General features: G+C 52.8%; 2 protein-coding genes across 6 annotated transcripts; one reads left to right on the top strand and one right to left on the bottom strand.

Moving 5' to 3' along the window:
• Positions 1–694: 694 nt before the first annotated feature.
• LOC311602498 (PWWP domain-containing DNA repair factor 4-like) lies at positions 695–3,101 on the bottom strand. The gene is given in 3 exon segments (XM_084790666.1): positions 695–2,385; positions 2,389–2,786; positions 2,789–3,101. Coding segments are annotated over 3 exon segments (2,085 nt in total). The 5' UTR covers positions 2,985–3,101; the 3' UTR covers positions 695–894.
• Positions 3,102–5,561: 2,460 nt separating this feature from the next.
• Positions 5,562–15,513, top strand: LOC311602502 (X-linked lymphocyte-regulated protein 3A-like). Of its 5 annotated transcripts, none has more exons than XM_084790673.1 (9): positions 5,562–5,663; positions 7,736–7,849; positions 8,430–8,499; positions 9,150–9,184; positions 10,416–10,533; positions 11,383–11,482; positions 12,886–12,984; positions 15,111–15,206; positions 15,294–15,513. In XM_084790673.1, exons 1-9 carry the CDS (start codon positions 5,642–5,644, stop codon positions 15,351–15,353), a joined length of 714 nt encoding a protein of 237 aa, XP_084646799.1. In that variant the 5' UTR covers positions 5,562–5,641; the 3' UTR covers positions 15,354–15,513. The 5 variants fall into 5 exon arrangements, with proteins under 5 accessions (XP_084646799.1, XP_084646803.1, XP_084646800.1 ...); XM_084790674.1 differs by lacking the exon at positions 5,562–5,663 and adding an exon at positions 5,877–5,921; XM_084790675.1 differs by lacking the exon at positions 5,562–5,663 and adding an exon at positions 7,013–7,072.
• The last annotated feature ends 8,846 nt before the right edge of the window (positions 15,514–24,359 follow it).

Here is a 24,359-nt window from a genome sequence, read left to right as displayed (position 1 = left end):
GACATGGTCTCCTGCAGAATCCAGTGCTTGCCAATTCAGCTCCACTGGCTGGTCAGCAAGCCCCAGGCGTCCTGTCCCTGTGGTTCCACTCCCGAGAATACCAGCACCTGCACCGTGCTTGGCCCTTTACCCAGGTGAGAGGCCACTGTGTGCAGAAAGGAAAGGCAGTAGTTAGCGTCAAGGACTCAGCTTCAGCATTCTCCAGTGCAACAGGAAGGGAAGAGGTGCTGGGAATCCAGAGGCACTGGCTGGGGGACACATGGGTGTTTACAGGGATTCAGCAGAGAACAGGGCACAGTGGCCCCAGCCACTAATAAGGCTGTACTTCCGGGTCCACAGAGGCACCGATCCAGTGCCCCATCTCTGAAATACACCAAAAACTTAATGATCCAAGAGGGGGAAACGGGACCTTCAGGGCGGTGTGGCCAGGCTGCTTGTCATCAGTACACCCCAGGTGTCAGTGACTCCAAGGAATGACAGGCCCCCTTCTTCTCCTACAAACACCTGAAGGCGCTGATCTCAGGAACCTGAGGAAAGCTGAGATGGTGATGTCTGCTGAGGAATAACACTGATATCCATACAGGGCTGCTGAGGTTCCAGGGAGGTGTGCCCTCGGGACTTCTGGGTACTCGGGCTCAGGCCAAAGAGGGCTAGGCCTGGCCTGAAGCTAACAGGACTTGTACAGCCGATCTAGACATCTGCACTGTCAGGCACGAAAGTGAAGATTTATTTCGGGGAGGAGGGAAGAAAATGCTGCCCACTCTGCCAGTGAGAAGCATACACAGCGCACATAGCACGCCCCATAGGCTCAGGGATGTTCCTATTTGGGGGGTGCTTCCTGTCTCCTGTCTTGGGGAGTTGCAGGGGCGATGGCTGAAAGGAGGGAGGTCCCTTCTAAGAAGTGGGGCCAAGGGCAGGAGGGGCGCTGGCAGTCAGAAGCCTGGCTGCTGACCTCTTGCGGGCCGCCTTTAACATGGTCTTGTCGAAGAGCTCTTTCTCGAGGTAGTGCACGGGCGGGCCACGCAGGTACTTCTCTTCTGCCTCCTTGTAGCTGAGCTCCTCCAGGGCAGCGATGGAGCAGATGATTGCTTCTGGAAGAAGGACCTCCATGGTAAAGCGCACTATGTCGCCTCTTGTCAGGGAGAGCAGGGCCTCTTCTGCCTCCTTGGCTATATCTTGCAAATGCCTGGCCACGAGATGCAACTGGTCATCATCCTCCAGGTGGGTCTCAACACAGAAGACTTCCCTCTTTGCTTTGCGGAGGTCGTCCAGCCGCTTGGACTGTTTTCTGCCTTTCACAGTGTCCAGCAGGTGCTGGCCAGCGATCTTCTTCTTGATGATGAAGTCTACGATCTTCTTGTTGGCTCTGTGCCAGGCAGCCCTCGTAAGCTCAGTCAGGAGTTTCTTGCAGGGCCCCTTCCCAGCCAGGGCTGTCTCCTCCTCCCAGTCTTCCAAGTCGGCATAGCTCACCTTGGGGAAGTCAATGTGCAGGTCGCCCTCTTGGATGGCCCTCCTTAGCGGGGAGCTGGCTGGGGAGGTGTAGTAGTCCATAAAGGAGCCCAGGGAGGAGCCACAGGCCAGGCCCTCTCTGTAGTGGTCGATCACTGAGAAGCACCAGCTGATGCCCGGGCCGAACACTCTGCTGGCTCTCCTCAAGAGCGATCTCTTCTCCCCACAGTCCAGAGGCTTCAGCTTGCAGAGAGGGACGCGGACACCCCTGCGCTCAAGCTGCATGTTGCCCTCGATCACCAGCACCCTCGCCATCTTGTCTTGTTGGCTGATGCTCTTGACCACCGCTGGCCAGAAAGGAAGGTCTTGACATTTGCACCAGACCAGCATTCCTCCTTCAATGGTATTAGGACCCCGGGCAGAAGAAGCCAACTTGGTGGTCTGTCTGTCTGCTTGAATTGCAGCCCCTCTCCTCTGGAACCTGGTGCTGGCCGCATTTGAGTGCACATGAGGTTCCAGTTCTGAGACTCTGCATAGGGGACACAGCATGTGGCTCTTCCTTTTTCTGCTAGCGAGGCTCCGGATAGGAGACAAGCAGGGTGCTGATGCCCCCTTTCCAACCGGCTTCAGGGTCCCCGGGCTGGGGTCCTCCTTGTTCTCTGGGAGGGCAGTATTCTTCCTCTGGCCTCCAATAGCCCGGATCTCTAGGCCTGCACACAATGCTCTTGCCAGTGGCTTTGGGGCTTTGGGCGAGGTGGAGACGCGCCTCCTCCTCCTCCACCACTGTGGCCTAGGGGCAGCTGGCTGCTCATTTTTAGCCCGGGCGCCCTCCATGGAGGCTGGGGCACTCTGAGGCCTGTGCTTGAATGTGCTTAGCTTTCTCTTCCCTGGAATACCAGCAGCCTTTCCTGCAGGTGCTGGGGACCTTGGCCACACTTAGCTGCCCCTTAGCACACTCCCTTGCACTTCAAAGTGAGGGGGCCCAACAGTACTGTGCACCTGAGTTTTCCCTCCTTGCACAGCAGGCACATTCTGTGAGCTCCTCACCACAGGACTCTGGGGGCGGGCCCTCTGCTTCCCATGACTCCTCTGGGAGAGCCCTTGGCCTCTCTGACTGCATGGTTGGGCGCGAAGGCTCTGGCATGGGCTGGAGCTGGTCTGCTCTTTGGGAACCTTTGGAGCATCCATGCTGGTTCTTTGGCCTTGTGCCCTCCCTCCTGGAAACAAGGGCCTTCCCTTGTCCAGAACATCCAGGGCCACCTTGAGGGCTCCCTTGTATGCCCTGGTCTGCCCTGGGGAATCACTGCCCTGTGACCCCTTCCCTGCAAGAAATCCTCGGTTAAGATTTTGGACTTGGTTAGGGGCTTCACCTCGGCGCTCCTCACTCTCACCTTCTCACCCCCTGACAGGATTTGCACCTCCAGGAAAGGTGCCCCTCTCCTCTTACTATGGGCTGAGGTCCTGGGTCTCGACAAGACCCTTGCAGGCCACAGCTGGCCCTTCCAGCCGCAGAGCACATACTCTGCAGAGTCCATGGTGACTGGACTCTGGGGCTGTGCTGGTCACCAACCACAGGGTTGCAGTGGGCTCCTTGACTGCCTGCGGGTCCTCTCCGGCCTGGCTGCCCTGCCTGAGGTGCTGGCCTCCCTCCAGCGTCTGGTGAGAAGCTTGAAGTGACTTCTTCGCTCAGGGTGATGTGGTGGGCGTGGGCATACCCTGGAGGGTGGGAGAGGGAAACAGAGCTGCACGAGGAAGGAAATGGCCTTTAGTGGACACAGGAGCATCAGCGCAGTGAGGTGAGGTGAGGGAAATTGAGGGAGCTCACAGAAGTCTGTTCTCCAAGTGCAGGAGAAGATATGGAAGGTTCTCGAGCTGCAGGCATGAAAGGAAGTAAGCATACATGTGCAAGGACCACAGAAGGTGATGCTGCCATTCCAGGATGCTGGGCCTTTGACCACAGAGGGTCTGAGACCAGGCAAGACAAGAGATGTCAGTTCTGCTCTGCCTCCTGTAAGGTCAGGGGCCATATCTGAGAAGGACACCTTTTTACCTGCCAGAATTTGGAAGGCAGGCATGTTGTTTCTCCAGATGCAAATGAGTGTTCTAGGTCGCTTGGCAGAAAATGTGGAGGAGCATGAACCTGCACAGGATGGAGAGCAGCTCAGGGATTCAGGTGGCAGCAGCATCAAAAGATCCATCTTGAATGTCAAACAGGAAGGGGGCGGATCAAACTTCAAATGGCAGGGAGCTTTGGGAGCCTCAAAGCGTACCCCCAGTGACATATTTCCTCCATCACTGCCACACCTCCCAAACAGTGCCATCTACTAGGAAACAGATATTCAGAAGCCCCAGGCTGTGGATGCTATCTCATTCAAACCACCACCAGCATCTGCACCAGCACCAGCACCCTATCACCCACCCACCTACAAACACACACAGGGACATCACACACACACACACTCACCACTACCCAATCTCTCTTCTCTTCTCTTCTCTTCTCTTCTCTTCTCTTCTCTTCTCTTCTCTTCTCTTCTTTCTCTCTCTCTCTCTCTCTCTCTCTCTCTCTCTCTCTCTCTCTCTCTCTCTCTCTGCCTCTCTCTCTCTCCCTCTCTCTCTCTCTGGTCAGGTCAGACTTTGCTCTGGTTCCTGCCCCTTTTCTTTATTTTGCACCATGAAATCAAACTGTGGCCGTTTGGGGAAGTTTAGGAGATTAGTCCTCGCTGGAGGAAGGAGGTCCTGAGGCCTGAAAGGACTCATTCCATGTGGAGTTTTTTCTCTTGACTTCCTGTTTCCAGTTTGAGAGGGGAGCCCTCAGGTCCAGCTTCCAGCTGCAGTTGCCATGTCTGTCACCCTCTTTCCCTGCCACTGTGGACACTAACCCCCTGGAACCTTAAGCCCCAAGTGAACTCTTCTCCACTGGTGCCTTGGTTATGGCATTGAATTGCAGCAAGGTACACAGCTTAACTAAGGCCGCCTGGTACAAGACCTGAATGGAATGGTCTCCCCCCAGGAAGGGGGGTGATTTCACCAGCACAAATTTATACTCGAGAAGACAGACTTTAAATGGGAATGAACATCGTCCCTCTAAAAGTAGAAATTTCCGAGGGTTCCCTGTTGCGTAAGGGTGGCAAAGGTATGTGACTGAATATTAAGGGACTCCGAGGCGAGGTTCCAACAGTGGCAAGTCAGAAGTGGTCTGTATCCACAGCCCCTGGGGAAGAGAGAGTGGATTGTGAGGCTTGCCTTTCGGCCTTAGGTCATGCATGCGAGCAAGCATTCATGAGCCACTGCCGTGCGGAGCCTGCCTCGCATGGGACCATTCCCTTCCAGCAAACACCACAAGTGCGTTGGGGTCTGGGGTTGGGAACACTGACCTTGAAATGGCTGGGCCTAAACTAAGGAGCTGTGACTGCTCTCTGAAGGGAAAGAGGCTCCCTATAGTGTGGTGGGTTAGGGTCCCCTAGGTGAGCAAGTGAGGGAAAAGGGCATCTCCTGGGTAGGGAGAGTCAGGAAGAGTAATGCTTGGACCACAGCCCTTGGGGGATGATGGCAGGGATCCCAAGGCGACGGACCCGAGGGGGCCTGCGACAGGGTAATGTGCCTGAGTCTGGCTTTAGCTGCAGACTGGACTAGGTGCCCTGGAGTGTCGGTCAGAGAAGAGGCTCGAGAAACAGGTGGCCTGGGGTGTCCCAGCCTGACAGCGTGGTAGCGTCAGGGACTCGTGGTGTCCACCGTCTTCCCCAGCATCTGAGTACTGTTAAGGGCCAGCCCGAACGAACACCTGAGACCTCCAGACAGAGCCTCGGGGCCGGCCCGCACCAGGAGCTCCCCGTGGAGAGAAAAGAACAGTGGACCCTTCACTTAATGCGCAAAGGCTGTGCCCAAGTGGGCTGGTGGGACCTACAGGTCGGCCTCTTGCTCCAGTATCTGCCCAGCTCTCTTTGCGCGCGCGCATATTATAGCAGCCTCGCACGTGTGACCCGTTGGACTCCACATGGGACAACCCCACCGCCCACGCCCCAGGGCCCCTGGCACACATTCCTGCTTCTTCCTGTTCCAGCCAGTCAGAGATACACACATAAGGAGTTGGGCATAACCGCCTGTGCCTCTGGCTGACCCAGCGAAACGAAGCCATGGGCCATCCTCTGTCAGGAAAGCAAGTGTAACCTCAGGAGGAGGCAGGCAGGGGCCCATGATGCAGGCACAGGGCGCTGGTATGGAGTGCGCATGCGCGAACGTTACTCAGCCAATCAGAGAGCGTTGTATTGGAATGTGGGCCTACACTAGGCAGGATTGGCCTCTGAGGGGAGGGTGGCTCTCTGGGGGAGCTGAGGGGCCTAGGTGGGTGACTGCTCCTGGTGGACTCCCTGGGGTGCGGCTCCAGAGGAGGCTGAGAGGCATCAGGAAAGACTAAAGGCCCTGTGTTAGGACTGTGGGATCACCAAGTGAGAGGGTCCAGGAGAGCCCCTGAGGTGACTTCGCGAGCTTTGATTGATTCCAGGATGGGCGAAGCACCAGGGCCAAGAGTTTTTTTAAAAGAGGGAGATGAGGGCAGCAGGGCCCTAGAAGAGTGGGTGGGGCTGTCGGTGGGCTGGGAGAGGGAGTGGGGGCTTTACACATCTGTAGCACCCTCTGGGGTTTTTTTGGTTCGTTTAGTTCGGTTTGTTGTTTTTTTGTGTGTGTGTGTGGGTGTGTCCGTGTGTCCATGTGTGTTTCTGTGTGCGTGTCCGTATGTCGTCCGTGTGCGTGTGTCCTTTTCTGGACAGGTGCGCATATGTGTGTGTGCAGGAGCGCATGCCGGCGCGTGTGTTTGAAGCCGCGGGATCCTGACGAGACGCCTGCGTCTCCCTGTGATGGGTCCCTAGGCAGGACCTTGACAGGCTGGCTGGTCTCAAGGGGAAGTGGATCTCTGGGCACTTGGCACAAGCGCATGCAAAGGCAGCATGGCTCAAGTTGGGAATGGGTGGCTGATGGACAGGCCTCACCCCTTTGGGAGTGTCTTTAGGCAGCCTCAGGCATGCCAGCATAGTGGTGTCCTTGCTAATCAGAGATCCAGTCCTGGAGGTGCGGCCTCTCAGAACAAGTGCCCTGGAAGTGTGGTCACCTGGGTGAGGGACAGGGTGTCAGCAGTTTGAGTCTAGAGCCCCTGGTGGTGAGAAAGCAGGGTCAGCCTGGATCCACAGCCCTTTGTGGATGAGAGTGGGATCTTGAGGAGAAAGGGTCCAGGTTTATCTGTGTTGTGACGTTTAGAAGACTCTCTCCCACCTGGTAGTGACCACCGTGGGCAGTGGGGGGACAGGGATCCAGAGGGTGGCAGGATTGAAGAGCCGAGTGTGAGCGTGGCGTGTAGAAGAAGAAAGGATGGCCTTCCACCTATGCTCCTTGCATCCGGCTGGAGGCCTCAGCGGCCACCTGGGCCCTGCTTTATGTGCAGCCATGGGCCTTGCCTCAGCAGAAATTCCCCCTCCCCCACACCCCCCACCCGTGTGACTGGGATGGGGCATGGATGGGCCCCTTCACCATCCAGCAGCTTCTACATCCAAACCCCACAGGTGCCAGTTCAGGCCACTTCATCCTGGGAGTCTCTGCCTTTCCAGCCTTTCAGAGAGAGGCGCACTGGGAGGTGGGGCCTAGATGGGTATGGCTGACCATCCTCTGAGAAGAAGGAGGCTCCTGGGGCAGGAGGGTATCCTGGCCTGGGGGGCAGAGGCGGTGGGGGTTGATTGGCTACCGGGAACTCTGTTCTATTGCTGGCCAGTTGGGACAGTGATCAGAGAGGAGCCTTAGCTCACCTCACGAGTTAGGGAAGCAGGATCACAAAGAGGCATGCCCAAGGCACACCTGTGGGGTGACACCAGGGGCTTCACTTCCAAATGGGGCTGGACAAGGAGGCCCCAGAAGGCGAGGCCAGAGGCCAGGGACAGGTCATGCGGGCTGCAGGGGTTGGGAAGGGTAAGTGGGACAGCTTCTGGGCTGGGGGATGTGGCCCCGCTGACTGAGTAGGCCCCAGTGAGACTCCAGCATTAGGTGCCTCCTTTTATGGGCACATGGCCCAGGATTTCCCCATGCGAGGGTTGGGAAAGCAGCAGAGGGTACTGACCTTGGGTGGTAGGTGAGTTGGTGAGCTCCGGGTTCAGACAGGGAAATGGGACGGCAGGCCAGGACACTGGTGACATCTTCTTGCCCTCTCACTGCTCCTGTACAATGCCAAGACTGTTGCCCACACCCTGTGGAGTCCTGTTCCCTGTTCCCATTGCTATCCTGTAATCCCTCCCAGCGTCTGAAGTTCCAGGCATCCAGATTCTGGCCAGGATGGACACTGACAGCGCCGGCATGGGCTCAAGGCAGAATCCAAATCTCCCATCAGATGACACCCAGAACCCAGATGCAGTCGCTCCAGGTAACGAAACAACACAGAAACAGATGGGCTCCTGTAGGGCTGCATCCACCCCTGGGGACCTCCTAAATCTCTCGCAAGGTGGAACACTGAGTGGATGCGTTGCATGGACGTTTGTCGGAAAAGCAGGAGCTTCCAGATGCTGATAAGGTTTGCTCAAGCTTGTTTGTGGATTTAGGTTCCCCTACCTGACATCCCCACTCCACAGGAACCCTGCAAGGCTCACGAGGCGGCTCTTTCTAGTCAACATGCCTCTCTGGGAGCACATGGGTCCCAGGGACTGTCTGGAAGGTGTGTACTGGTGCCTGCACAAGCTGCTCCCAGGGTCAGGGCCTTTAGAGGAGTGCAGTGTGTGTGTGTGTGTGTGTGTGTGTGTGTGTGTGTGTGTGTGTGTGTGTGTTTATGAGTGAGTAGGTCTATGTGAGTGTGGTGATTGTTTGTGTGCATGATTTCTTTAAAAAAGTGGCAGTAGCTGTTAGTGCCTATGGGTTCTAGAAACCCCTTGGTGAAGCTGTTTCCTGTAGGGGATGATGAGAACGGCACACTTTGTCTGACAATAACTTCCCCTTTGTCTTTAATACAGCCAATGAAGAAGTCCTTGATGTCAGTAGGGAGAACTTTCCTTCTACGGGAACAGAAGGGCAACAGGCCAGGTGGTACTTCAAAAACAAAAACAAAACACCAACACCAAACCCATTCATAAACTACATTTAGAAGAGTCAGGCTGGGGAGATGGCTCAGTGGAAGAGTGCTGGGTGTACAGGAACCAGACCCTGAGTTCATACCCGCAGGACCCATGCACACCTTTCAGGCCCAGGGCGTGAGGGGTGGCAGAGGCAGGAGGGTTGCAGGTGCTTCCTCACCGCCAGGCAGCCCAACAGGAGAAACTGAGACGTGAGGAAAGAAAGAAAGGGACGCAGCAGTAAGTGAGCTGTGTGCATGCCATGAGCGTGCTGGGCCCGTGGAGCTCAAAGGCCCCAAAACACTCACCCTGCAGTCAGCCGCTCAGATGTTCAGTGTGGTACAACATGATAATCCCACGCCCGCAGCAGGCGACAAGTCCTGTCAGAGACCTTGTAGAGACGGGTAGAGGAGGACACCCCACTTCTAACTCTGATGGCGTCACACGTGCGCACATGCCCTTCCCTTGCAGGCAAAGAGATCTAGAAAAGTCGGTGTCCACTCTTGAACCGTGAACTGAGTGTAGGCCGCATGGCCCACTCTACTTCCTCCACTCACACAACAAAAGTGGCCTTCTGTACAGACTGAAGTAAAAAGTTAATGCCATTTTTTCTTTTTGCAGGAAGGAAATACAGGATTTATTTGAAGAATTTGAAGGTATGTTCTAGGAGAGGGACACTAGGAATTTGAGGAAACGGTTTGACCCAAAGAAGTGAAAGGCGAACAAGTTATTACTTGGCAGAAAAGAGACGTGTGTTGGGTGCCTTGTTCTCACACACGCAGTGTCAAAGTTGTGTTCCTCACATTGCCAACTCTCTACTTCTCGTCCGTTTTCAGTGGAAGAACACGGCGCCTGCAGTATAAAGACTCTTACTGCCTTTTTGTGAGATATTAACACCTCAGATGAGCTGATGTGCCTTCCAGCAGTTTATCCACCCGAGGGCTGCATCTGTTTTTAATACCACATTTTTGCCTCACTGATTTGTACACTAGACCAGTTCTTTTGTGTGTGGGGGGGGGGTGGAGGGAGGCAGGTTGTGAGTGCCAAGCCCTCTTAAGTGGCTGCCCACTGTTTCATGTGAAAGAAATAGCACACAAAGTGGAAAGCTGAAGTCAGCACTGGTAGCCTGTGACCATTGTATGATCAGACTGAGTCCCGCATGAAGTGGGGTTCAGACGTTAGTCACGTGAACCATTGAAGGAATTGCAAACTGAGGACAGGCTGGGAGCGCTGCAGAATTTTCTGAGGGAGAGCTCCATGTAGACACTCTTCAGGTCTCGGGCTAGGGGTGGGGCTGGGTGCGAGAGCTCCTGCCTACTGTGCTCAAGACTCCAGGTTGCATCCCCAGTCACTACAGACCTTCCCACAGAAGAGTGAGGGGTTTCTCCCCCTTTCAATGATCCAGGATCTCTACCTCATCCGGTCTGTCTAAAAGCCTCGATGGCTACAATGATAGGGGCACTTTTGTCTCGCTGGCATTAATTACTCATCTGTGAGCCTTTGGAGATTTCTGTTAATGGACTGCTTTTGTGTTTTTGCGTAAAGTGGCCCTGGAGTCCCTCTGAACGTGTCCTTGAGCTGAAGTGTGCCTAGTGCGTTGGTTAAGGTTACACTTTGTAGCCGGGGTCTGGTAAAGAAGCTACCCGGTGACTTGATACACTTTTTGCTACGTCCCCTCCATGCTATTTTCTGTGGAATACACAGACACTAAAGTGCGACTGTCCCATTTCACATTAAGGTCATAGGCCGCTGGAATCCCTGGCTGAAGGAGAGGAGGCAGACAGTCTTTCCATTGACGCAGCATTTCCATGCATTGATGACAAGCGTCTCTCCAGCACCACCGAGGTAGCGTTATGGGAAGGCTTACGAGATTGCATTTTAATACAGGGCCCATTCAGAACTTTCTTCAGGGAAACAGAGAAGGATTCAGAGCCATCCTCACCACGTCTTTCCAAGCCATGGAGCAGAAGGTGGAGGATGTTCTAAAACTCCAGTGTGAGCAAAGGTAAGGTTGTGGCTTCTTGGTGCTTTGATCCTAGGCCCGTTGACGGTTGCTTAGTAAGGAGGATGGCAAGAGGTCGAGGACCAGCCATGAGGCCCACTGGCTCTGTTGGAGAGTGTGTTCATCTTGGTTTTTCTATAGAATATACTTCCTTTTGTCTGATACCCTCAAATCGTGGTAACTGATGTCAGCCGTGTTTCCTAAGGATGAAATAAGGTGTCTGGGCACACCGCATCTGAATCCGTGTAGCAGTAAGGGAGGTTGGTGCACGGCATGCAGATACTGGGTGCAGTGAGCTTGGAAGCCTCAAAGCATTGACCCCTCAGTGGATCAGCAGTTCAGTGCGATAGGAAGTGAAATTCCCTCTCACCTGCGATGTTGTTCAGAATTCAAGAGTGGTGTTCGCCACACTTCTGTAAGGAAATCCTCACTGGCGTGAACGCGAGGAAGACTGGGGAGGCCTCTGAAGGATTATCTGATGGTAGTGGCTGTGCATCCCCATCAGAGCAACTCCTCAGAAGGAGAAAGTAAGGGAGAAGCTGTGCTTTTCAGGAAGAGGGATGCTTGTGGGATACTAGCGCAATACCGACTGTAATTCTCCCAGAGTTTTCTGGCCCTAGGAGCTGCGAAGGGACTTCTCTCTCGACCAAGAGGAGCAGATGCTGTTAGTGAAAGACCACAGAATCCACCTCATTTCCCTTTTCCCTGTCAGAATGTTAAAGGGGGGAAAACCACAGAGGAACTTTTCCCCATCTGTCCATCCGTAGAGTTAGCGAGGGCAAGTCAATCGGGCTTTTAGGGCAATTTCCTCATGCTGTGCAGGAGTACCACACACACTGTTGTCTTTTATAGGCAGAAACTTTATGAAGACTATTCTCTTCAGCTCTTGAGTTTGAATAGGAAGTTAACCGAGGATGCACATCAAGTCAAGAAGCAGGCAGAAAATCTCGCTGTGAGTATCAGGCTTAGCTGGGAAGGAGTCCCTTGTGTCAGCATCGCCAAGTCAGGATGGAAAGAGACAGGACATGAGCTCAGGGAGACAAGCAGGGTGTTGTCTGTGGTGAGGAGAGACTTGCTCCTTTTTCTGCGGAGAGATGACTGAGTGAGGAGCCAGCATGGGGGTGGAGTGTGTGTGTGTGTGTGTGTGTGTGTGTGTATGTGTGTGTGTGTGTGTGTGTGTGTGTGTGTGTGTGTGTGTGTAGTCGGCGGTCTGAGCAGTCACTGCCTGGAGAGAGTGCAGGAGAAGGTATGGGAGTGTATGCTGAGGGGGGAGCCCTTCATGATCTAACATGTGTGGACACCCAGGAGCAGCAGGCCCAACACAGCCTTCTGTCACAGTGATCTGGGATGCAGCCTGGGAGCAGTCAGTGTGGCTGTGGCAGAGCAGGTGGACACTCAGCTTTCAGAGGCTGCATTGCAGGTCAGACCAGCCCAGTCCCCGAGGAGAAGAGGGGAAAGGCTTCAGGCCATGATGGAGAAGGAGGTGTGATGACGACTGACTCGCCTTTAAACTGGAGATGGGACTGAGGTTTAGGGGGGTGCCGGGGTGGGGGAGCGCAGCCAATGGACTCTGAACGGTGCTGTCCATGAGGGCTCCCTCTTCCTGGCCATGGATGGGGCAGCCCTCCTGAAGATTCTGGCTTCCCAAAGTGGAGAAGCAGAGGCCGGGATCCCGAGGGGGATTGGAGGCACCGTCCAGCCAGGTGGTCAGAAGCGTGGCCTCTGAAATGCCACCTATTGCAGCGCAGTCACACCGCCCAGCCCCTTGCTAGGTGTGCCGACTCGGGAAAACAGTGTAGGGCCCCAGTTTCCCAGGTGTGGAAGGAGAGATACTTAAAAAGCCCCTATCTCACAGAATTGGTTCAAAAGGTTCCCCTCGATGTGTCTTCCTATATTGGTCCAGAACAGTATCTGAAGCAAGTCTTATAGACTCGATCCCTGTTAAGCATCTTACTGTTGGCTCTACTCTTGCTGGAAAGGAGTAAACGGAGTGGGCTCCTGTGTGCTGGAGTGACAAAAGAGGGGGACGCTCGAGGTTAATTCTGTACATACAGAGAGTTCACCAGATCCGGAGGCCCCTGATGGCCGAGTTTTCAAGTCTTCCGGAACTCATAGGAATGTTTAGAATACTGTTAGGTGGGGACCCTTCCCGTCCAATGAGTGGTCTTCCCGTTACTAAGCTTGTTTTGTAGCGTCAGGTGTCTCATGTGCATCCGGCCATGTTGTTAACTGGAAAACTAAGACAGTCGTTTCATTCTGTCTCTTTTTCAGAAATAGAATACAGAATTGAGTCTCCGTAAGCTTTCTGTTTCCCCCTGAATTGCTTTTTACACCTTTTGCTGTCTGTGTTTGCAGACTATGTTTATGGAGCAACGGAAGTTGGTTCACCAATCCCTGACCCTTCAGAAGGAGAGAATGGAGGAATTTAAATCACTGTGCGAGCAATACTTGGAGGTCTGTTGTACATTCTGACAAAGCAACCTGTACACGGGGCGGGAGGGGGAGACATGGAATATTCTGGCCTTCCTTCCGTGCTTTGGCCGACGCCTATGGAAAGTCACCTGTAAACACCTTCCAGCATAATCCTCGTGTTCCATTTTCCCTGTAAACCTAAGTACAAAATGGGTCTTTAGTTTTAGGATTCACTCGTGGTTAGGAGACTCATTAGAAGCAGCAACTGCTGCCTTGGTAACCTCATCCAGGGTTGTTCGTATTGTATAAGGCATCAGTGCTTTTCAGATCCCCTCGTCTTGTCTCACAGCGTATGTTTCAATGTGCACGCATGTGTGCTGGCCACAAGTCAGCTCTGGCTACCTTCAGTCACTCTTCATCTTATCTTTTATCTTTTTTATTTCTTTTCTCTCTCTCTCTCTCTCTCTCTCTCTCTCTCTCTCTCTCTCTCTCTCTCTCTCTCTCTCTCTCTCTCTCTCTCTCTCTGTAGTCCTGGCTCCCCTGGGACTCACTAGGTAGACCAGGGCTGGACTCAGACTCACAGAGATCTGCCTGCCTGCCTCAGCCCTCCGAGTGCTGGGTTTAAAGGCCTGTACTCCATCGTATCTTTTTGAGACAGGATGGCTCAGTGGTCCTGGATCTCGCCACTATGGCTTGCCTGGCTGTTCTCCAGGTCCCCAAGGATCTGCCTGCCGTGCCCCACCCAGTGCTGCGGGTCACTTCGATGTGCCCCATGTGCAGGCCTGGCTTTTAATACGTGTGCTGGGAAGCTCAAGCTGGCTCTTTATGCTCTTGGAGCCCGTTCCTTGTCTGCCGAAGCTGTCTTCCCTGCCAGAGCCCGCTCTGACAGTACCTAACAGACCCTCGATCAGGGAGCGAGGACTGAGAAATTAAAGAGGAGAAATAAGAAACTGTGGCAGGGCGTAAGTCATAAACACAGGGTAGGCTGCAGAGGGCCTGCAGTCAGTGCTGCAGGACGCTTGACTTCATTCACCAGTTCAATTCCTACACACCTGAGGCACGGGAAAACAACGCCGAAGGTCTCTGTGAGGAGATAATGCTGACGTTCTCACGGGAAGAACGGGGCAGTCTCTACTGACCCCTCAGCCTTGAGGCCAGTTGTGGTTGTAAGACCGCTCCCAGATGTGGTACCCAGTGGGAAAAGTAAGCGGGAGACTGGGAGATTGTGAATCGAGAGTTACCCTCTGTAATAGACCCGGCTTCGTAAGTTCCTCCTAAGCAGGTTCACCCATGCTGTCTGCAAGGCGCATAGCTATTGACAAAAGAATTAGATGCAGCATTCTGTGGTTTTGTTCAGACTTACTTGATGTGAATTGGCTTGTTCAAGTTGCTGCTAAAACCTTGATCATCCAGAGTAATTAAGATGACCCAAAACAACTGAGTGGAAGGGATTCAACCCTAGCTCTCTTCTGATTGTCCCTTCGGACAGCCTGCACTGCCAGTGTCTGTTCCTGCTGAAATGTCATTCTTTTGACAACTCGGTGGCCAGGAAACCTGCCTGCCCATTCCAACGTTAAGGTCTCGGTGTTGTTCCTCTTTCTATGGTCCCCGCGTCACCAGACTGTGGAAGAGGTCCTGCAGAATTTCATCATCTCCCCACTGTATTTAACAAAACTGCTTAGATGTGGTGTGTGCTGTTTCTGAAAAAGGCACTGTGGGGGGTGGGGGGGGCGGTTGGAGCCCTTGAGTTTTAGTTTCACAGGTGCAGTGGTCATAGTACAGGGCGGGGTATTATGCCTGGCAAAGAATGGCGGTAAATGGGCTCGTGCCTCATGTTGTCTGCTTTCATTTGTCTCTGCTTGCTTTTCTTCTTGCTGTGCTGGGTGAGGCGTTCCAGCGTCTCACACGTATTAGACAAGCACCCTTGCCCTGGGCCGCCCCCATGCCTAAGAGCTCCTGACTTGAACGTGTACCAGGGCGTTGGGGGAGTGGCAGTGTCTGTGTCGCTTTGGTGGGCATTTTGGTCTTCACGTTGCACATGGCGTGTGCTAGTTTTGGGGTGATCATACCATCTCCTTTACCTCCTTTGCTCCCTTATAAATGTTGCTCTTCGCATTTATAAGCCAAGGTGACCAGGGCTGATTTCTGCACCTGTCTCTTCACTTTAGAAACTTGAGTTGCTGACGGACCCTCGGGGAGATTCCGTGGCTGAAGAGCTGAGGCGTCTCATGGACACCTTGGAAATGAAACTGCTGATGGTCAACGTGAGTGCCGAGTCTTTCCCATACAACAGGAGGGTGGACGGGCACTATTTGCTTTAAACCCGTTTAATATGCCCTTGTACTTGACAGCGCCAGCAAGAGAGTGCTGCTGCTGCTCAACAGTCCCTCCTGGACCTGTTATTCTCATAATCCTTTGAGGAACAAGAGCCCATGTGAGGGGACCGGAAACCAGCCTGGTGAAGCCGCTGGTGGTGCAGTTTGCAGCTTCAGCCACTCCGTCTTCCTGGGTTCTTCTGTTGCCAAAGGCACCGCTTTCTGTTAAAACCCAAATAAACCCAAGGATTTGTGTGATGGCAGTGCAAAGATGTCTGTTGGAAGGTCCAGCCCTCCTCGGGTAGTAGTGGCAGGTTTTCCTTGGTAGCGCCACAGTTACCAGTCGGCAGTGCATTGATGCCTGTAGGCTGCCTTCTCATACCTCAGCAATGCTTTCCCCAGTTAGCAGGCCCAAAGAGTGCATGGTCCATCCTTGTCATCTCCACCGAGAGATGACCGGAGAAGACACAGTCCTCCCCTTACATTCTGCTCTTAAATTTGTTCTGTCTTGGAGCCCATGGAAACGACCTTAAGCTTCCTAAGTGACTGTGCTCTGTATACTTTGAAAGTCTGTGCCTCGAGAGTGGCTAGACTGGTAGATGCCATTAAACTGCCCCGGTAAGACAGACGTGAGTGACGTGACGTGAGTTTGTGAAAACGTACCTTTCAAACAAACTTTACAAGGTCCGTCAATTAAATGTGGCCTACTGCCAAATGTCATCTGTCTGTCACACGAAGACTGGATCCTTAGCACGACTGCAGCTGAATTCGCCATGGTTTATGTGTTTCATCCCTTGTATGGATAGGAGTAACCGAGAGTGTTTTGTGTTTCAAATTTCTTGTGCATGTAGTATGTGCGCCGCAGAGATACAGAAGGGCTCCGGTATGGTTAAGGTGCTTGTCCTCTGATTTCCTTCATGTATACCACGGGAAAACTTTTCTTGGAATCTTTTCATTTAAGAAGCATGAAATGGTTTCAGACTTGCTGGGAACGAGTCCTCTAATTGCACCCTCTGCCTTGGCATTTCACACCTCTTCAAACAAAAAACCCGGCCCCTTGCCGTGTAGAGGTGTGTTATCCATCACCTGCGTTTCCGCGTGGGTTGTCTCACTGTGTTGTGTTGTGGTGTGCTGCGTGGAATCATTGAGGACAGGGTGTGTTCAGCATCTCCCACTTGCTGCACGTGGACTTGCATTCCTCCACAGTGATTGAGAACTTCCCCTCTGGGATCAGCTTACTTGCTAAACTTTGCCTTATCTGGGGGAACTTCCCACAACCTCTCCCATGGTATTCCACCCTGTGGGAGCAGGAAGGTCCTTGCACCCTCAGACCTCCAGGGAAACCAGGAACGTTAAGCAAGGAAAGTTGCCTCTTCAGTGGGAAAGGGGTAAAGCCTGCCATTCCATCCAGAAATCTGGGAACTGGAGGCGATAAAAGAGCCAGGTGCTCTGCGTTGGCTGATGGGCCAGGCCATATTCAAGCTCCTAAAGCCGGGCCCGGAGATGGATAGTCATCTAAATGACACTTGCAGCCTGGAGCTCGCTGAGTCCCCACAACCGGGAACGGAGGTATGGAATAGTCTGAATGGCCCATATGGTATCTGTGCAATCAGGGGCTCCCCCAGGCTCCTACTACCAGGACCCGAGAGATACCTAATGACCCTAAATGGCCCTTACGCTATCTGTACAGCCAGGCGCTCCCCCAACCAGGGACCTGAGATACCTAATAGTCCCAGTGACCCTTGCAGTACCTGCACAGCCAGGGGGCTCCCGCAAGCACATGCAACGAGGATTGCAGATACCTAATAGTCTAAATGACCCTTGGGTGATCTACGCATCCGAGGGCTCCCCTAAGCTCCCAAACACCAGGACCCGAGATACCTAATAACCCCAAGTGACCCTTACATCGTCAGTACAAGCAGTTACCCCACCTCCCCTAGGTCTCACACCCAGGACCTGAGATAGCTAAGAGTCTACGTGACCCCTAGATCATCTGTATAGGCAAAAGCCTCCCAACCCAAGCTCCTACAGCCAGGACTGGAGAGATCCAATCAAGACTACAAAGGACCCTTAGGTTCTTTGAAGAGGCAGGCCCCACGCCAGGCTCCCACAACTGGGACCAGAGATACCTCTTAGCCTCAATGAGCCTTGCCTTATCTGTCCAGCAAGGGACATCCCAGGGTCACACACAGCCAGGCCAGGAATATACCCAACCGTCTAAATGACCCTTGAGATGCCTGTACAGCCAGGGGCTCTTCCAACCTCCCACTGAAGATACCTAGTAGTCTAAAGGACCCCATCTGTCATCCGTACAGTCAAGGGCTCCCCCGAGCTCTGACAAGCAGGACCCGAGACACCGAATAGTTTTAACGACTTTTGGATTATCTGTACAACAAGGGGCTTTACACGCACACACACACACACACACACACACACACATACACACACACACACACACACAACTTCCCACAACAAGCATGGCAGATACCTAATAGTCTAAATGACCCTTACAACATCTGTAGAGCCTGGGCCTCCCCCTAGCTACAACCACCAGCATCAACGATACCTAATAGTCTAAATTAGCTTTAAATTATCTGTCCAGCCAGGGCCTCCCCTAAGCTCCCAAAACAAGTACCCGAGAATCCTTATAGCCCAGACAACCCTTACAGCGCCTGTACATTGGGGCTCCCTAAAGCTCCCACAGCCAAGCCCTGAGATGCCTAGCAATCTAAAATGACCCTTACGTTATCCTTAAATCCTGGAGCTCCCCAAGATCCCACAACCAGGGCCAGGGATACCCAATAGTTTACATGGCTGTTATGCTATCATTACATCAGTACAGCCAGAGCCCCCCCCCTCACGCCCCCTCCCCACGGCTCCGACAACCGGGAGTGGAGATCCCTAATAGTCTAAGTGACCCTTACAGTACCTGTACAGGGAAGGGCTCCCCCAGGCTCCCATAACCAGGACCGGGGATATGTAACGGCACAAATGACCTCTAAGCTGTATACGTGTAAGCTACGCGGTATAAATGAGACCAGGGCAGGTCTTTTTTTCCCCCTGAGGCCCCTAAGCTAGTACAGGTAGCCTAAGCTCAGAAGCCATCTTCTTGGAAGAAATGCCATGTACCCTGGGTGGAGTTTCTATGTAATTACACTTCCTTGTGTCCCGGGGACTGTGTTACTCCAGAAAGCGCTCTCCCTCAATACACAGTTTTTAAGTATACTGGCAGTAAACACATCGCCTGGTGTCAGACACCCTGAAGTTTGATCCTGGTTGACAAAGTCAATCTCAACCTAGTGCTGAGTATTTGGGGGTGGGGGGGCTGTTGTTGTTTTGTTTTTGTTTTTTGGTTTTTCGAGACAGAGTTTCTCTGTGTAACAGCCTAGGCTGTCCTGGACTTAGTTTGTAGACCAGGCTGGCCCCGAACTCACAGTGATCTTCCTGCCTCTGCCTCCAGAGTGCTGGGATTAAAGGTGTGTGCCACCACCGCCCAGCTCAACTGAGTTTCTCTTCTTACCTGTTTTCTGAGTGTGCCACTTCCTGCAGTGACACCTGCAGAGACACCCCTCCCTCACCACTCTCTCTTCTATACAAACAAGGTGACATCCATAGGTGTCATCCATAGGTGACATCACAGACAGCAGATGAGGGCAGGTGAGTTGGCGAATTTTACAGGTCACGAGCGAGAGGAAACTAATTACCCAGCTATGAAGTGGCCAGGGTGCTGGGCACACAGCTGAGAGTCAGCCCCGGGTAGTGACAGCGCATCTGTCACACTGCACAGTGTGGACCATACGAAGAAGGGCTATAGCACATGGCCTTGCAGAGGACGCAGACCAGAGCTGCGTTCTTTGCTCCTCCACAGGAAGTAGGTTTTCAGGGAAATGATGCAGGTGTGGAGATGTGTGGACACAGGCCGGACGTCTGTGTCAGAGGGGAGCTAACCCTCCTCATCGGGCTCCCTTCTGTGCCAGTTGGGCATGCCCTGCAAAAAGGGTCATGGCCCTGTTTGTGCAGAAATGCAAGGGAAGTGCCTGAGTCAGCAGTTAAGAAGGTGTCAACTCTGTTCTGTTGTGTTCCTATCACGCCCTTTGCTGCATCCACACTGCTAGTGACCTGAGGTGTAAAAAAATGCATGGGCTCACTGCATTTTTAGGCAAGCACAATCGGATTCTTTCAGGGCTCCTCCAAAATACACTAGAACCCCTCAGCTGGTAAGGCTTCTAAGCCGTATCATTTCCAGTGTGCGTACCTCAGCACAGACTCATCGTCACATGTCAAACCAGAGGTGAGGGCGTTGTGTAGGCCAGAGGGGCAGCCTGAATGTGGGGGGTAACAGACAAGGGGAAACACAGGCCCATAGAAAGTGGGGAGAAGGTGGACCCTGTTGCTGTGCAGACTCGGCCTTCTCCTACGCACCAAGGGGTTGGGGGTATGAGTCGGCTGCGCATGTGCACTTCGGTGGGGGCGACAGATTGTCTGCCTCTCCTAAGGCGGCCTCTCTCCGGACCATGACTAGAGGACCTGACCCTACTAAGTGCCAACTTTATTTCAAGCCCTGAGGACCATAGCCAAGTGGTAAATGAAAGCAAATTTACCTATTGTGGTAAACTTTCGGAGCTGGTATTTGACTGAGGCCACAAGCCACTGTTCACACAGGAACAGCAGCAGTATGGTATAGTACTTTTGCAATCTTTTCCCAGGCACAGAGTGCATGCACTTCATTCTGTTGTACTTATTGGCTAGTGATTCTGCATTGGCAAGCTACGCCGGCCTCTCACTGGTGCTTTTGAAACCATCGAGAATGAACATATGTGCTTCTAATACTGGTCAAAAGGAAAATTCCCTACCAAATGACAGCTTCCTATTAAAATCTCCAGCCTATTCTCGTATTGCCGGTGGTCTAAATTACTATGAATATTAAAATGACCTTGCTATTACATTTTAGCAGTGTCCAGGAGCACAAGGTTTTAGTCGTGGTCATACTGCTGACTAGGTTCCTTTTAGTATTCATTTTTTGTTGTCTGTGTGTGTGTCCATGTCTGTGTGTGTGTGTGTGTGTGTGTCTGTGTGTGTGTGTGTGTGTGTGTGTGTGTGTGTGTGTGTCTGTGCAGGTGCATTTGGATTCCTGTGGATGGCCATTACCCTGGAATTGTAGTTGCGGGTGACTGTGAGCCACCTGAAGTGGGTGCTGAAAACCAAACTCAGGTCTCCTGCAAGCATTGTAACCACTCTTCATCGCTGGGCCATCTTCCCAGTTCTAAACTGTCTTTTACATACATACATACATACATACATACATACATACATACATACAAAAATGGGCTTAAGCCCTCCATTCCTCCCTGAATATTCATCACATATTTTTCTTTCTATATCTGTCAAGTGTATTTCAGGATCCGTTTCAACAATTTTAGATGGGCCAGAATAAAGAATGTGTTTACTGAATTAGGTCATGGTGGGTGAGTTTATGAAACTGGCAAAAGATTAATTTTTTAAAAAAGGAAGCAAAGGGCTGGAGAGATGTCTCCTCGGTTAAGAGCACTGTGTGCTCTTGCCTAGGTCCTGAATTCAATTCCCAGCAACCTCATGGTGGCTCACAGCCATCATTTGTACTGTGATCTGCCATGCGGGTGTACGTGCAGACAGAGCACTCACATACATAAATAAATCATTTTCAAAAAGTAAGGGAAAACTCACTAAGCCTTTCATAACGAGGTGTTAAAGTATGGCTAAGAAACTCTCGTGTTCTCATGGTGTCTGTTAACACACAGCATGCTTAGAAACCCTATTGAGGATGCGGAGATAGAAATATTTGTGCTTCACACATTTCCCTCAAGTCTCCAGCCTATTCGCATACTGCCGGTATTCTGAATTGATGTGGTGTTGAAATGACTTTGACCTTCAGGGCTCACTGCTTGTTGTAAGTGTGTAATATATACTATATTGGTAAATTGTCAAGGGCTGCCTGTGGTTGTTGAGAGCCAGCACTGACAGTCAGGTAGCCCCTCTTAGGCCAGACTCCACCATGCTTATGTCAAGTGTCCTACCTGAGAACCCTTGATTTAGATACCCTGCCTCTGTGACAGGGGAAAAGGAGAGCAACGAACAGCAGAGGGTGCTTAAAAGCATGCGTCCTTAATCCAGCCCCTTTGACCACCGCATGCAGGGGTGGTGCACACCTGTAACCCCCAGCACTCAGGAGGCAGAGAGGCAGGCGGGTCTCTGTGAGTTCATGGCCAGCCTGGTCTACAGGGCGAGTCCAGGACAGCCTGGGCTACACAGAGAAACCCTGTGTGGGAAAAACAAAAAACCAAAAACAACACAAACAACGCGTGCATCCCTAAGATAGCTAGAAGGGGAAGCATGTCCCACAAGGGTTACTATAGTAACACCACGTTTGACCCCCCCCCCCCACGGTATAAAAGTGCCTGCAACATGGAAACTGGTCTGTGGGAAAGATGTTCTGCCCAGGACCCTCTTAATCTGTAACTGCAGCCTGTTTCAGCAGGTCTTTCCAGTCCTTACTGGTGGGTGTATTAAATGCCAAGTTTAACGATGTTGCCTCTGGTCTCTTAACCAGGCTGCCTTAGTCTTTTCGACTAAATATCCTAAGTGCCTGAATTGATGATGTGCTGCTGTCCGTTTCTTCTATTTATATGCCTTAGGTCTATTATATATATATATATATATATATATATATATATATATATATATATATATATATGGTTTGTTTTTTTTTTTTACTTTTGTTCCCTATGTACATAATAAGCGCACCCATTTGAAACCCATGCCATAGACCACTGTCCTATAGGAAGGGGTGACCTTTAAAACAGTAGTTGGTGTACTGGAAAGATTCGAAACACACAATAAAGAGAGGGGGCTGGGGTGGGCAGAGAGAGAATTTTAAAATGAATTATTAATTTTTATTTTATGTGTGTATTTGTGTTTTGCTTGGAAATGGACCCAGCTCCTCTTCAAGAGAGACAAGTGCTCTTAAACAATAAGGTGTGTCTCATAAGCCTCCAACAAGGTTTTCAAATGGTAGGCCTTCCTTCTACAATCCCATGTTGTTGTTGTTTTGTTGCTGCTGTTGTTGTCACCAACAGGCTGGTGTCCCTACATTTTCCTTTGGGCATGAGGTGTCAGTGGGGCAGGAGGGTGTTGGTGGCCTAGTTAAATGAAAACGGGGTGGGAGTGATGTTGTGTGCACCCACAGGCTGGATTCCCTAGCTTTTCCTTTGGGCAGGAATTAGGTGTGGAACGTGGGGGACCGAGGGTGAGGTGAACCTAGGGGAAGGAACACAGGGGTGTGGGAGTACTCCTGGGTGACCCACAGGCTGGATTCCCTAGCTTTTCCGTTGGGCAGTTGGTTGGAGTGGAAGGTGGCATCTGAGGGTGAGGTAGGGCTTGGTGGAGTTACACTGTGGGTGGCAGTGCTTCTGTGTGACCCTCAGGCGGGTTGCTGACAAAGGGTGGGGTAGGCCTAGTAGAATGCAGGACTCAAGTGCTGCTGGGTGACAGACAGCCCACTGTCCCTGGCTTTATCTTTGGGCAGGTGTTAGGAGTGGAACGTCAGGGGGGAGGGTCAGTTTGTCCTAGCTGAGAAACTCAGGGGGGTGTGAGTGCTGCTGGGTGACCCACACGAGGGTTCCCCTAGCTTTTCCTTTGATCAGCATGTGGGTGTCAAGGGTGCATTGGGCCTAACTGAACACACAGGGGGTGCGAGTGTTGCTGGGGGACCCACAGGCTGGAGTCCCTAGCTCTTCCTTTGGGCAGGACTTCGGAGTGGTATGTGGGCCAGAGGGTGAAATGAACACAGGGGTGAGAGTGCTGCTGGGTGACCCGCAGGCTTGTGTCCCTAGCTTTTTCCTTTGGGAAGGAGGTGGGAGTGTAAGGTGGGGGGCAGAGGGATGTGTTGGGCCTCGTAGAAAACACGGGATGTGGGAGAGCTGCTGGGTGACCCATAGGCTGGTGTCCCTAGCTTTTCCTCGGGGCAGGAGGTGATAGTGGGGGAGGAGGGTGCAGTGTGGGCTTAGTTGATGGAACACAGGGGGTGGGAGTCCTGCTGGGTGGCCCACTGGATGGTGTCCCTAGCTTTTCCTTTGTGCAGGAGTTAGGAGTAGAAAGGGGGGGGCAAGGGTGAGTTGGGCCCAGTTGAAGGAATACAGGGGGTGGGAGTACTCCTGGGGGACCCACACACTGGTTTCCCTAGCTTTTCCTTGGGGCAGGAGGTGAGATTAGAAGGTGAGGGCAGAGGGTGGGTTGGGCCTGGCTGAAGAAACACATTCGCTGGGAATGGTTCTGGGAGACCCACAGGCTGGTGTCCCTAGCTTTTCCTTGGAGCAGGAGGTGGGAGTGGAAGGTGAGGGGCCCGAGTGTGAGGTGGCCCTAGTGGGAGGAAAGAGGGGTGGAATTCAGGCAGGAGGGGATGGGGAGGTGGTGGGGTGAGGGTGACCCACGTACAGGCTGGTGTCCCTAACTTTTCCTTCGGGGATGGTGTGGGAGTAGGGGCAGAAGGTGAGGCTGGCTTAGCAGCAGGAGCACAGTGGTGTGGGGCCAGGTGTGGACGGCAGGCAGGGATGGCAGAGGAGGACTGACAGGCCTCTCTGGAGGAAGAGGAGGAGGACCTGCGTGAGGCATGCTCCACACGATGCACCTCCTGTCTCTGAAGCAGCCTGGGCCAGCCTGGGCCAGCTGGGTCAGAGCGATGGCCTTTGCCTAGGAGACCAGGGAGCAGAGGGGACCCACATGCAAAGGTGGGCTTTTGGTTGGAGACGCAGATGTGACAGAACAGTGGCATGCCGGAACTAAGGTCAGGGAGGATCATGAAGCTAGTGTGAGCCTTGCTTGACCCTGGGACGCTCAGCAAGAAGTGCCAGGAGGCTGCCTTGGCAGTGGTTGTAAGGAAGCTGTAAGCTAAGAGTGGCTCCTGCCAGGCCAGGGCCAGTCATAGCTTGCCCAGGAAGGTCTGTGGGTTGTGGAGGCTGCTGGATTCCCAAGGCTAGGCCCCGCCCCTCAGACGCTCATTTGCATACTAGGCGGGCAATGGCCCCGCCCGCCTCTCAATCACTGTCATCATAGCCCCGCCCCTACAGA

This window comes from Acomys minous (assembly GCF_964271855.1).
Source record: "Acomys minous genome assembly, chromosome: 7".
Taxonomy (NCBI): domain Eukaryota; kingdom Metazoa; phylum Chordata; class Mammalia; order Rodentia; family Muridae; genus Acomys; species Acomys minous.
This window is presented reverse-complemented; position numbering and strand designations above follow the sequence as displayed.

Bases quoted from the DNA above. Each gene is read 5' to 3' on its own strand.
- LOC311602502 (XM_084790673.1), top strand. From the start codon at position 5,642: ATGATGCAGGCACAGGGCGCTG. The intron at 5,664-7,735 runs GTATGGAGTGCG...CAGCGTCTGAAG, and splicing joins GATGCAGGCACAGGGCGCTG to TTCCAGGCATCCAGATTCTG. The intron at 10,534-11,382 runs GTAAGGTTGTGG...TGTCTTTTATAG, and splicing joins AAACTCCAGTGTGAGCAAAG to GCAGAAACTTTATGAAGACT.